This window comes from Vitis vinifera, chromosome 8 (assembly GCF_030704535.1).
Source record: "Vitis vinifera cultivar Pinot Noir 40024 chromosome 8, ASM3070453v1".
Taxonomy (NCBI): Eukaryota; Viridiplantae; Streptophyta; class Magnoliopsida; order Vitales; family Vitaceae; genus Vitis; species Vitis vinifera.
Window position 1 is genome coordinate 4,677,955 of NC_081812.1, and position 14,441 is coordinate 4,692,395.

General features: G+C 34.4%; 1 protein-coding gene across 6 annotated transcripts; it reads right to left on the reverse strand.

Annotated features, from left to right (window-relative positions):
* Window positions 1-3,417: 3,417 nt before the first annotated feature.
* On the reverse strand, window positions 3,418-14,162 carry LOC100242721 (E3 ubiquitin-protein ligase RHF2A). Of its 6 annotated transcripts, none has more exons than XM_010654943.3 (9): window positions 14,093-14,160; window positions 13,149-13,289; window positions 12,967-13,013; window positions 10,370-10,432; window positions 10,174-10,279; window positions 8,748-9,130; window positions 8,514-8,621; window positions 8,043-8,407; window positions 3,418-3,769 (listed from the first exon to the last, which is right to left on the reverse strand). In XM_010654943.3, exons 2-8 carry the CDS (start codon window positions 13,278-13,280, stop codon window positions 8,098-8,100), a joined length of 1,149 nt encoding a protein of 382 aa, XP_010653245.1. In that variant the 5' UTR covers window positions 13,281-13,289; window positions 14,093-14,160; the 3' UTR covers window positions 3,418-3,769; window positions 8,043-8,097. The 6 variants fall into 6 exon arrangements, with proteins under 6 accessions (XP_010653245.1, XP_059594880.1, XP_010653244.1 ...); XM_059738897.1 differs by having other exon boundaries at window positions 8,514-8,618; window positions 14,093-14,130; XM_010654942.2 differs by having other exon boundaries at window positions 8,514-8,618; window positions 13,917-14,109.
* Window positions 14,163-14,441: the final 279 nt, after the last annotated feature.

Genomic DNA, 14,441 nt, shown 5'->3' on the forward strand with positions numbered 1-14,441 from the left:
TACTCTCTTCAAATGGGGTTTCAAAGACTCGAAGGTTGACACGTCCTTGTTTCTATATAGTGAAGGTTGTAACTCTTTTTTCCTCCTTTTGTATGTGGATGATATTCTCATTACTTTGAATAACCCCAACTTAGTCACAAGACTTATTCATGATCTCAACTTCTCATTTTCACTCAAGGACTTCGGAGAGTTACATTATTTCTTGGAATAGAAGCATTTCGAGATTCCACAGGACTTTATCTAACTTAGTCCAAATATATCCTTGAGAAGTTGTATCGCAACATTATTGGAGCATTACAATATCTCACGATCACTAGGCCAGAAATATCTTACATTGTAAACAAGTTGAGTCAATTTCTACATTGTCCAACTGATATGCATTGGAAAGCTTGTGAACAAGTATTAAGATACTTACGCAGGAGTATTGATCACGGTCTACACATTCAACCAGCCTCCCGTTTTAGTCTCACTAGCTTTTCAGATGCTGATTGGGTTAGTTTTGTTGATGATCGAAGGTCTACTAGTGGCTTTTGTGTTTTTCTTGGTCCTAACATCATCTCATGGAGTTCACGCAAACAGAAAGTTGTTGCAAGGTCAAGCACCGAATAAGAATATAGAGCATTGGCTCACACAGCAGCAAAGGTAACCTGGGTACAAGGCTTGCTAAAAGAACTACAAGTACCTAACTCTTCATGTCCTGTGATATGGTGTGATAACATTGGGGCAGCTTGCATTGCTGCAAATCCAGTTGCACATGCCTGCACAAAACACATCGAAGTAGATGTCCATTTTGTACATAAAAAATCCAGTTACCACCTTAGATATAATTCCCATGTGTCATACCAAAGCTCCCAAAAGTCAATGGTTCTATGACAAAGTTTAGGGATGCTAGTTGGATTTTGAGAAGACTTGGAGTTTGAAAGCTTGAGAAATCTTAGGCAGGCTGGTAGGGATTTGAGACTTTCATAGATTTTAGGGATATTGATTTGATTTTGAGAAGATTTGAAACTTGAAAGATTTTGGGACGCTAGTCAGGAAAGGAACTATGAGATATTTTAAGGTTTTCAATGTCATGTAGATTTTAGGGTTTTTAAAGTCACATTTACTAATGTTATGTCAAAGACTTTACTTTATTTTTAAAGGACAAGACTCTTAAGGGGATTTTTGCCATTTATGACTGATAATTACCATCATATCCTCTAGAGCAATTTCATAAGTTTCTCCAACTTTTCACACTACTTATACAAAGTTTCACTCTTTTATACTAATTTGCAGCCCCAACAACCCCTTAATCATAGTTGTCCTAAGAATTAATTGATTAAAAGAATAAAAATATCTTGTATTTGTAAATCTAATCTCCTCCACTTATGTTTTGAAAAATAACATGTTTTTAACATAAATATCCCTTAACATATTGATTATTTATATGTATATTTTAAAAGAAAAAAAACTAGGGCATTTTTGTTCAAAACGGAAATTTTTTAGGGTTAAAAAAAGTTGAGATTAGATTTATAAAATAGGAAAGATTTTGTCCCTTTTAATCAAATAACTCATTTAAAATTTCTACGGAGAAATATGGGATGATGTGTCACATAAACACCACATGAGTTCATTATGAGAAAGCCATCGAAGACACCATCTCTGTGTATTATGGTATGATTTTGAGAATAATTTTACCGCATGGAAGCATTAATAAGACCATCTAAAAACGAGTGAAGAAATAGTTGGATTGTATGGGCTGGAAGGACCTAATTGTAGATGGACTATATCATTTTGTTAAATTAGCCTTACTAGAAAGTTTTTGCTGAAAATGAAACCACTAAACAATTACCTACGTCATACGTGGGGCTGCTTCTCAGCAATGGGGATAACCTTTTTCAACACAAAAAAGGAGAGGATGGAAGAGATGTTCCAATTATAACATTAGTGGATGACTACTAAACATATATTTGCTTTAATAATTCAATTTCTATTACATTCCTCCTCCCATGGACTCACTACCTCAAGTTGAGAAACGGATACATTTTGTCAAATGTTGCTGAAACCCATTTGTCTTTTAAGGATGGAACCATAGAGGTATGAGTAGAAATATCTGACATCCAATGTAGAAATGGTAGTTTGCAATCAATTTAAGCCTAAGAATAAAGAGTTAAGTACTTTTGATAGTTTTTGTGAAAATGTTTTTTATAAAAGTGTATTTAAAAGAATCATTCATCAACTACTTCTCCCAAAGCACAAAAATTTATATTTTAGCTTTTGAAAAGTGTTTTTAAAATTTTGTCAAACATTTCATTTTTTTTTTCAAAAGTGTTTTTTATACTAAAAATGTTTTGATTTAATTGGTATTGATTGTCTCTAAGTGAATGGAGAGGAGGACGGCTGGGTTATAGAAAGGTAAGGTGGAGGTAGTACTTTGAATGACGAAGAGAGGTGGCTCAATAGGGAAGGAATGGGCGATCATCAAGGATAACTTCTTTGTTGGTGAAATGAAGAGCTAAATAGCACCAATGATTCTCTAAGCTAGTTTAGATTTCCAACGCCTCAGGAAATTGGTCTAGCCTCACCCCACAAGCACCTTACCTTCCTTTTGCCCTTCGTTTGATTTGCCTCCACGAACATGCCACCCAGGAGCCCTACTCATATCCCAAAGGCTGCCTCAATTCAAGTGCAACCCCCATCTATTGCATAATCTAAAAAAGTGTTTAGCAAAGTACCATAGCAGTTACCAAAATGATTAGATTTGGTTACCAACGATCGCTTTCAAAGTTTCTTGAGGTTTTTTTTCTGAATTTAAGTAGTCTTTCGTCGCCCGCCCAATCAAATGAAAGAAGACGCTATCAAATAACTCACCCTATTGAAGTACCAAAGGGGCACTCCAGTCAACTTAGAAATTGGTTTTTTCTTGAATTTTAGTGATGAGGTTGGTCATAGATCTTAATGGGCTCCAAGAGGGAAGGTAGAGCTCTAATTCTCTCCCTCAGGAGACCAATTTTCAATACTAGTTATATGTTACACTACCATTTTTCTAATATTATTGAATAGCATGACTTGGGGCTAAGGTAACTAAAATGGGAGAGCCATGTTATGGGTAACCTTGTTCAGAAAGCACTAGTGTATGTTGTTATGCAATTCATTGTTCATTTCTTCGTCGGCCATATCCATGTTTCAACGATGGCCCAAGGCACTGAAGTCAACATGACCTACTTCAACAAACCCAAGACAAAGGGACCCTCCCCACCACATTCCCCAATCCAAAAATGTGTCGAGGTCCACCCACATCATCTCCCTTGTATCCCCAAGGGCACTGCCCTTCTTAACTTTTGATAACTTTTCAAATCAGATGCCACATACTCACCTTTTGGTCTGCAGGTTACCACCATAGATCATACACAGACACACATGCATGCGCCCCACAGCTACTATAACAATATTGGGCGCAATTAGGTTCCTAGAGTTCTGGCACCTAATTTTCCCTCTGATTTATTAATATTCAACACAAATATCTGCACGAAATTATACCCATTCAGACATTAGATAAATGCATTTGGTACTCAAATCCCTGGGTAATATGTATAAACAAATTTACAAGCAAATACCCAATTTATGAATCTGTCCAAATGGAAGCTCTCTCATTCTCTCTCAGCACCTTCTCTTTTATTCTGAATTAGACCACCACAACCACCATGGTTCTTTCCATATGCACTCTGCCCTATAAATGCAATGCATCTTCTCCTCAGCATGTCATATCCGGAGAAAAGGATTGAACAACCTGAAAAAACAAAATTAATCTCAGATATAAAGTTAACTATGCTGTAAAATTTAGGCTCAAAGAAATATGCATGGCCCAAAAATATAAAAGCAAGTTTCCAGGATTGTGAACTCCAACAGCACTTAGTTGTCTCAAAAACCATGCCATTGCCCATATGTTCTCACAAAAATGAAATGGTCCAGTGAACAAACAGTCTACTGGTGAACAGTTAATTGATACACCATACAAGAAAACAATAATCAAAATGATCAACTTCTTTTATCATGAGTGGGTGTTCACAAATACAAATATGCAAACGTAGGATTCATGGCCCAACAAAGCACATAGTGATGATACGTTCTTTTTCCATTTTCCAAAGACATGCTTCATAAATTAGAAAAACACACGAGGCATTAATTCCATAAGTATTAATTCAATTGTTAGGATGACAGTTTTAGCCAAGTCATCTCCCTTTCCCTAGTATCAGCAACAAATACAATCAATCAAATCCCAAGGCAAAGGATCAAGGAACTTAAAATCACTGTACTACTCCTGAATATGGAGCCAATCCTCCTTTCCACGCTATTAAAGATAAAAAAAATAATGGGATGCTTTTGGATCAAATGTCGAGCTCTAAGGAAATAGGAATTAAGGTGGCCCTTAGCACCTGGCTTCATAAAACATATGATTTTCCAAAATTAAATCAAGCAGTTTTACATGAGGAACTAGATTTGAAGACAAAAATATTAACAGAGACTGCTAAATACAATGGTCATGCGTGGATACAATTTATACATATGGAATACCATTGGTTTGATAAATTTGGGAATTCAGACACATGCGTATGAGCATGCGCACACACAAATCCTTGGATTGGAAAGGAATAGGAAAATTAGCAATGTTCTTATTCATAACCTTTGGACATCTTTGAGTTTAGAATTGTATTTATCTCACTAGCTTGTGCTTTCCTCAAGTACCACAACCACCAGACACCCTTTTTCCTTTACATTAGATGATTGGCCCATGGGAGGACTAACCTTTCACTGGAATAACAATCCACACCTTCTAAATTTATCTTTATCCATCTTTCTTTTCGTAAGATATTTTCATCCCCTCTCAAGTTGTAGTACATGATCAATACTTCAAATTTTAGCCATGCCATATTGTTCTCAATGGTTTCATAACTTTTGAGACGGAACCAACTTTATAACAGAGCTCTGTATTTGTCATGATGATAGATTTTTGGTTTTTTGATAGGCAGTAACTTTTTGGCACATGAAATTGAACCTGGAATCTTTCCATCCCCAATAATTTATCATCAGAGTCAGGCATCAGGGGTTCTAGTCATGATGATAGAAAGAAAGAATGATAGAAAGAAAGAATGATAGAATGAAATCAAACACTTCAGAAAGGATTATTAACTGTGGAACCAATGCCAAACTGGTGCAAGATCTTTCAAAGTTGCACACTACAATGGAGAATTCGGACTAGGGTTTATAGAATAGGTTAGATGAATAGCAGTTGGTATAAGAGGGTGGTTCCAGAATAAAATTAGGGTTTGAGAGCTGGTTTCATGGTCTCAATGTTTTGAACATCAATCACATAGAAATTATAAAAAAAGACTTAACCCCCTTGCTAAGTAGATTAATCTCAACCAATAATTACATTATTAATGGAACCTAAAACCTTTAACACTGTATAAAGCATTGAAAATCTCAAGTAGACAAAAGGAATTTACTCACTGGACATTTGCAACTTGCCATTTCAATGATACGTTAAAAGCACCAAATCACATTTATCTGACCACTACTAACAACCAAAGTTTTTAAAGGCGGAAAGTGTAAGGTGTAGAGTTTTCATGCCTGTGAGGCCAAGCAAAAGCCTCGAAACATTGAAGCGTAAGTCTTTTGAGACCCTCATTTTTATAATTAATAAATATTAAAATATATAAGAAAATTAAAATATAATTGAATTATATAAATTTTTGCTATAAATATTAAATCAATCAAATAACCTTTTTTTGGAACATATAAGAGTAAAATTTCAATTATATAATGACGTTCATATTCTACAAAGTCATATTTTAAATAATTTAAATATGAAATCAATTGCCTAATTTTTTGTTGTTTCAAAATAAATGAAGCTAAAGAATTTTAAAAAGAAAAATAAAATCAATTATCTATTTTTTTTTTACTATTTGAAAAAAAAAAATCATTTGTCTAAAATTTTCTACCATTTGAAATCAATTATAGAAAAAGAAGTTAAAGTTTATCTAGTTTGCTAATTTTCTACACACAAAAAGGAAAAAAAAAAGGTTGGCCTCATAAAACAAAGAGATCAAGATGCTACTTGAAAAAAAAAAAGATAAGAAACAAATAGGCGTGAAATAAAGCATTATTTAAGGTTAAAAAAAGAAAAGGGAAAACTATAAAACCAATTCAGGAGAAGAGAAGGAATTAGAACTACAGAGAAAAGAAGAATGGATAACAAATAGGGGGAAGAAGAAAGAGCCCCTGATGTAGGACAACCCTAGGATGGTTGCCTACACTCAAGGGTAGGTGGGCTAGGGTTTTATTTTTAGGGTGTAAGGAGAGGAACAAGGAATAAACTTTATGGTAGAGAAAATTATAAGATAAGAAATAGAGAGAAAGAAGAAACAATGAAGAAAAGATGGAAAACCTTAGAGTCTCACTAAAGCCTTCTAGGAGTCTCACCTAGAAGAAAAATCAATGGAATCTCACCATTGAGGGTTGCAACCTTGCAATAAAAGAAAGTATAATATTATTCATCAAATTCATTCATTTGATTTACATTGATTAGCCTATTTATAGGCTTCTCTAAGAAATCCAAAGTCTACTAGGACTCTAATAACCTATTATGATTCTAATTATAATTATAACATCCAAAGTCTACTAGGACTCTAATAACCTATCATGACTCAAATTCTAATTATATTATAACTTAACTAGCTAATCCTAATTAGACTCCAACAAATATTAATCCTAATTTAATTCAAAGTAATAATAATCCTACTTTAATTACAACTAATACTAATTCCCTTTCTTGATATATATCTTGAATATTCATCCTCATTAGCCCCTCTTCAAAAAAAGAGACACTCTTAAGTTGGCACAGATTTTTTGTGGGTTAAAAAAGGAAAAAGGTGTGACAAGCCACTCCTCTATGCCTCTTTCAGACAATTTGGAAGGAAATGAACAGTAGGGCATTCGATAATGAAGAGCATTCTGTCCAAAGGATTAAACTTACTTTTCTTTGTAATCTTTGGGTGTGATCCAAATTGTTTATAGCTCATGACCCTTCTATTGTAGATTTTATGGATTGGTTGGGGTCTTGTTGAGAGGTGCTGTTTTTTGTTGTCTCTCTTTGTTTTTTAGAGGTGCTTTAGGCACCCGCTGTAGACTCTGTACTTTGAGACGCTTTTTTGGTGTTTCTCTTTATATCATATGTTTCCTTTATCCATCAAAAAGGAAAAAGAAAGAGCCAAGGACCATACTTGGATATCTTGTCAGAGTAATGGGAAGATGTCAAAGCCACCTACACCAGAGTGAGACGCTATTGATGGTCCACCAACAATGAGTTAAGAGTTAGGGTTCTCTATGTTTTCTCCTCTTATTGCACTTTCCACAAGCTCTTTTGGTTAAAGGACCACCTTTTGTTTTTTTGATCTGGTTGCAACAACAAAAACATGTTAGAGGCTTATGCCTTTGACAATTTGAAGGCCTTAGATACACTTTGACTCCTAAGGTCTATACCTTTTAGGAGTATAGCACTTTTGTGAACACTTTGATGCGTTTTGGGAATGCTTCGCCTTGAGGTGTGCCCTGAAGAGCACCTCACCAATACCTTTAAAAACACTACTACCCATGCCATAACAAATATGCTAATTATCCAATATAACCCATAATTTCAACTAAAACAAACTTAAATGTAATCAAATTTAAAATTAATCACCAGAAAAGAAAAACAATTAAAAGGAAAAAAATTATAGCATGAACACTATGAACAATATCGAACAAAAGAGAACAAAAGAATCTAACATGACACCTTTCACTAAAAGAAAAAACAAAACACAAAAAGGCCTTCATAAAAACCAGTTTTATGAGAAACAAATTTTAAAGAAAATGTAGAAGTCATAAAAAGGGAACGCCAAATGCATGTCAAAATACAGATATTCAAACACAGTTAACAAGAAACCAGAATCTTGGGTTAGAATGCATGTCAAAATGTGGATATTAAAATGCTGGTGAAACCACATAGCAACATCATTACTCACCTCCAAAGATGAAATGCTGAGGACAGATGCAATTGCTGAAACAATGTCCGACAACTTAATTTGAACCCGAGCTTGCAGCACAAGCAGCTGGTGTATTGCTGTCGTTCAGAGGGTTTTCAGCACGAGTCTCTCTCTCATTCTGGTTACTCTGCTCCGTAACAGAATCAGCCAGATGACTTGATACAGAAGCCTGGCCGGCCCCATTATTTTCCCTGGTGTCAAGACGCTCCATCATGCGAGATACACTAGCAATTCCAGCATTCACCTCTCTCCGAACTTCAGAACCAAGGTCAGCCATGGAATTGTTACGAGAGAACAGCCTCTCCTTCCACCCTCTTGTACTCTTTGAAATCGACTCTTTGTATCTTACAACATGCATGAATAATAATAAATTTTCAGATCCAGAAAAGAAATTTAACAAACTTGTTGTAAACATTTTGACAGAAAGTAGAGTTTTTATGCTGCTTATACCTCATTGATACTGCATTAAGTCGAGATTTCAGGGATTCTGAAAAGGACTGTAACTCAGAAGGTCCTGCTCTATCTTGATCTGGAGGTGAAGATTGACTTGCAGAGCTGCTATAAACAGATGATAAATAATCAAAGAAATAAATCAACACAGATCATACTGGTGGTGGAGCTGGCAGAGGGTGGCCCCCTCTCAAAAATGATTAACAAGGCAATTAAATCAGAAAATTATGATACCGATTATTAAAGGAAATTCGTCGTGGTGTGACAGCAGATCTGGATGCTGATGCAGACATGTGATCAGTTTGAACAGATGGAAATTGTGGGATTTCCTGCGATGGCTCATCCCCACCAGCTGGAAGTGGGATAGATGGACTAGCTACAGTTATTGCAGCTGGTTCATTTTCTCCTACCTGAACCAGAGAGGCAGGAACAGGACCTGAAGCAGTTGCATTAGGATGAGTTGAGAATACCAAGAAGTGTGAACGCCCATGAGCAGATGAACGACTCCTCTGGCCTTCCCTTCGAGCAATGTGGTGAGCCCTTCCCATAGCAGCAGCAGCAGCCAAGTGCTGAATTATTCGCTCTTCGAGTTCAGGATCATTTGTGCCCACTGGTAACTGCATTACAGAGAGATATCATAAAAATATAACCAGACAGGCTTGCCTTGTAATGTGTAATAACCAAGGATGAAAATACTGGAAACTGATGGAATATTGATGGCTAGATGTTATGGAATTTCAGGAAATATCAAATGGAAATTTGGAAAAGAATATTGGTGAAACATAATTAGATCAAAACTTATAAAAATGTTTAAAAAAATCCCCAAAATAATAAAACAAGCAACAATACACATATTAAAGTTGTTTTAAATAAATAATATATATAATAAAATTTGTAACATTGAACAACAATATGCAATACTTGAAAACACATTTAATACTAAAATAATGATCTATATCTAATTTGAATGTACTTGAGGAAATAAAAGAAATTATAATATATATGTATAATTATTTTTTGTTTAAAAATGTTTATAATTTTATTTACAAGTTTATATTTTTCTTGTATTTAATTGTTGTACAAAAGATATAAAAAAGAGACTTATTAAGAAGATATCACATAATTTTTATCTTTTGACAATCATTTTATTAGAATTTAAAATTAAAACATTTAGAAATAAATGATTGACTAAAGTTTAATTTTCAACATTTCATTTCTGTATGGATATAAAATTAATGCTGTAGATGATGCAAAGACAAAATAAGTATATATATATATATATATATATATCCTTGTAGGAGAGTAGGGTTCACACTCCAATCCCTCGTAATTAGTTTTAAAATATGTCATTTGAGGTGTTGCCGATTTTGATGTGAAAAGTGACAAGATCAGGATAAAATCCGGAAATATCAGAAAAATCGACAACAACCAGAAATAGCTAAAAAATTGGCGATTAAATCACCAAGAAATCCAAAAAGATGTGAGATATCAACAAATTTCCTCCAGAATGACTTCCATCCTGTTTTTTCCCTTTGCCACCTCCTTCCAGTATCCAATATTTTTCCCCAAATATCAGCAAAATTTGCCGACAATTTGTTCCTTGGTAGTAACAAAATGATAAAAGAATGATTCTTTCAACTGGTACTCATGGACAACAGACATGCTGTAATTCAAAATCCCCAAGGGTGGGATGATGAAATATTGCACTTCTTGGTGGAGTAAGCCTAATATTCCTCTCCCGTTCTACAGCCTCAAGCAATTCCTGACTGGCACAACATAAAAATAGACACCAAAGAAGTAATTCAGATCCAAATTGCAAAGCAGAAAATCAATAAATGAAAATGACCAAGATGAACCTGGTTGGATCCTTCAGGCTAATTGATTGCCAGCACATTGGACATTGAGAGCTTCTCTGGCACCTACAGAATAACTAGAGTTAAATTCCAGATTCACATTCGCTTTTACAATCATTAACTATGGTTCAAAACTTTATTTTGGTGTAAATTGATGATTAACTTCCTGAATAGATTACCTTTGACATTAATGTATTGAACTTCTCATAGGAATTTAAAAATGACTTGTGAATTTACATTATATATTTACACATTGAACATTTGAACAGGTCCCTAGGTGAGATTATGGATAATGACAGAATGAAAATTCAAAAGAAGCAGGTAACACTTTTTTGGAGTTAAATGATATATTGATCAGAAACCAATCTATAGAAAATTTGGTTGATTCCAATGAGCATTCATATAAACTAAGTTTTATCAAACCAAATTTTAAAAAAGACCATTTCAATCTGATAAGAATCATACCTAATTTTTATTTCAAAAACCAATAAAACATGACATTTTAACTGGATATACACTGATGTCCATACATCCAATCGATATCAGATTGCCAACATGCCAACTCCAATTTTAGATGTAATGATTGTGTGCTATTACTGTGATTACAGAGAGAGAGACAGCCATTGAGCACTGTAGGAAGCAGAAATTCTCAGTAGATGAACACTGTAGGTAGGAATTATTGCATTTGAACACCAACAACAAAGACACAGCAAATGAGCACTGCTGGGAGCAGACACTCTCAAAGGATGTTAAGGTTTGACATATTTCCAGGCAAGAGATTTTGTTAGAGATATGAAGTAGCGGTCAACAGAAGTTCAAGCGACTTGCATTATTAGGAAGTTAGGCACTAAATCTTTATCATGGATCTCTCAACAGCCTAATCCTTCCCTCATCTCCAGCACGGTTGATCTTTTCATTTTCAAGGAGGCCCAATGCCAGCCTGTATTGAGGATAATGTTGATATCAAGACCACAAAAATGTGTTCAGGCACATGCCAGAGGTATCTTGTCTGTTTAAGATGGACCATTGGAAATTTTTTGTGGATCAACGTTTTCAAACTGAGACTTGAGAAGGCATCCTGGGAATTTATTCACTAAGTATTAAAAACCTTCTAGATTGGTGAAGTTATTCCTACTAGGAGGAGCTGCTGTAGCTTTGGTCATTGAGATTTATTTTAGTTGGACCACTTTTCATCTTGATTAACAGTAATTCAGTGTGCTTAAATCTATTGCTACTATTTATGCAGGACAGCAATTGGTGAATAAACAGAATTACTAAAAAGCTCTCAGGAAAAACCTGTCCAAATTCTTATATTACGTTAAAATCAAATTAGTAAGAAAATATTTATTTGAGAGAGAGAGAGGAGAAAACACTCTAATCACAACATATATATGTGATGATTAACAGATTCTTCATCAAGCAACTGCCCAACTTGTCAGTTCCAGCAATCTATTTCCTCATTGTATATAACCCTGTTGTATAATCTGTTTCAAAATACACCAGCAACTATGCCGCAATTAAATGTCTTCTTCAAAGGTCCACCAAGAAACAACTTCTTCAGTGCCAATATGGTTTCTCCAGTACAGATAGGTGTGTCTTGCCACTTCACATAATTCAATGTTTGTGGTTTAGTCAAGTGTCATTAACTGATCACATACTTTCAGATCAAATTTCGGCACAATACGCTTGTTCTAAAATCTCTGCTCACCATAATGCTTAACTTGAATGACAGGTCCATTGGTGTTCACATAAAACTTCCAAAACATTCTAGAATTATCTGTTAACATCAAGACAGGTCCATATTTTATGGGCTTAAGACTTAATGAATGAAAGAAATTAAATGTCATTTTTGCTGGAAGATTGTAGACAGCATGGCACTTGAATCTATGTTTGAAGAACTACCTCCAACAGAATTTAATAGGTATTTTTTCTTATAGGTAAATTTTTGTCCCTATTGAGACTTGAACCTAGAACCTCCCACAAACCCTCCCCATCCTTTTACCACTCGAGTCAGGCCTCAAGGCAATGTAACAACTAAGTATCATCATTGAACAATTAATTCCCTTGATACCTTTTAATAGACAATCCTTATTTTCTCATGAGCATAATTACATATTTCACATATTTAATTTCACACGGCTAAATGTACATTCACCTTTTTAGGGGGGTGGGGAAAAGAGAGAGAGAGAGAGAGAGAGAGAGAGAGAATAATTTTTTTCATATTTTCTCATAAAGGAGTTTATAGTGTTTATTTGGATTTTAGAAAGTGGTAGGAAAATTAAAAGAAACAACAAAGGAAACTCAGCTTTTGTTTGGTTTACCATGAAAAATATGAAGAAAAATGAAATCAAATAAAAATTACTTCAAACTTATAAATTTTCAAATTCTTCACTCTCAACATAAAAAGGAAATAAAATTGGAAAAGAAAAAAAGATTATTGAACTCAAATTTATGTTTTATTTTCCTTCACTTTTTCTTTCCTTTCCCTCACAATTCCCGGTCCAAATGTAGTCTAAATAAGTTGGCAACCAAGGAGTGGGAGAATGATACAAGAAGAAGATAATTAAAAAAGACATAGTTGAAAAGATGTCAGATCATACCATTCAAGAATGCACTGAAGGTGAAACTCATGCTTGCAACTAGTCAACTACAAGACAAAAAATAGAATCCACTTTCAGGAAAGGCATTCCTTTACAACTAAAACACATAAAAATAAGACACATAGTCTTCAAGAACACAGAGTATATGGGCATCACAACAAATATCTAATCAAATATGTTACCGTAGAAGGATCACTGTCACAGAATGCTTCAAGGCATATGCTGCAAGCATCATCACAAGCTTCTTGCACTCCTCCTTCAACAAAAGCTGCAGCTGATGTCATATGATTCTCAGAATTTTTTACCTCTTCCATCCCCTCAACCTTCAAAAGACAAAACCCCACAGTTCTAAGTCGAAATCAGAAAATAATAATCTAATTGTGCATTTTAGTCATCAAATACAGCACATCCAAATCACATTCTCAAAGATTTAATTCGAGTTCAATTCTCAAAATTAACAAGACATGTTTTGGTCGGGGGTTTTCTCATATTTTTAGTTGCTTTAGGATGCAGAGAAAGCATTGAACTCTCTCAGAATTTTCCTTTGTTAATATCTTTTCTATTGTTGTATAGATCTAGACATGAAAGAAAATCCCAGCTACAATTTCCCTCCTGCCAAACAACAAAATGAAACCATCCCAGCCCATTTTTAGAATTCCAGCCACACATCAAAGAACGAAATCTATTAACAGGGAAAAGCTTCTACAACCCAAAAGAAATTTCCACCAAAAACGATCGAACCAACAATGGCAAACACAAAAGACCAAAGCAAAGACCTTAATAACAAAATCAAAACCAAAAATTGCAAGGAAAAATACGTGCCAAGAGAAAGCCAAGTAGGAAATCTGGCAAATTGAACTCAAACTTCCTATGAATCCAACAGAAAAAAAAAGGGGGAAAAAAGGGGAAAAAATCAGGAAATTAATAACAAAAGACCCTTTTGGGTTTACCTCCATTGTGGAAAATCAGAAACAGTCCAGAAAATGGGGTGAAGGAATTGTTAAAAGAAAAATCAGCGAGCCATGAATTGGTATCGAAATGAATGCTAGAGATCCATGGGGTAGAAAACCCTAGACTTCTAGAGAGAGAGAGAAAGAGAGACAGAAAGAGGGGCACAGAGCTTTACCTTTAATTTATCCCAGCTTTTAATTGAGTGTTGGAAAATTCACACACCATTCATGCCCTCTCCATCCCCTCATCTTTTGCCACCTTTCTCAATCATTATTGCATCTCATCCTAAAATAAATAAATTATTAAAAAAAATCTATAATAATAAAATGGGAATATTCAGAATTTTTTTATTTATGAAAAATTAATAATTATTCTATTGTACAAAATAACTAAAATAAAATAAAAATAAATTACTTCATATTAAAACCAAGTTGCTACATATTATTCTTTAAATTTACTTTTTATGTGAATAAATTAAGATTCATTTAAAATTAAAATAAAAATAGAAATAAAAGCAATTACAA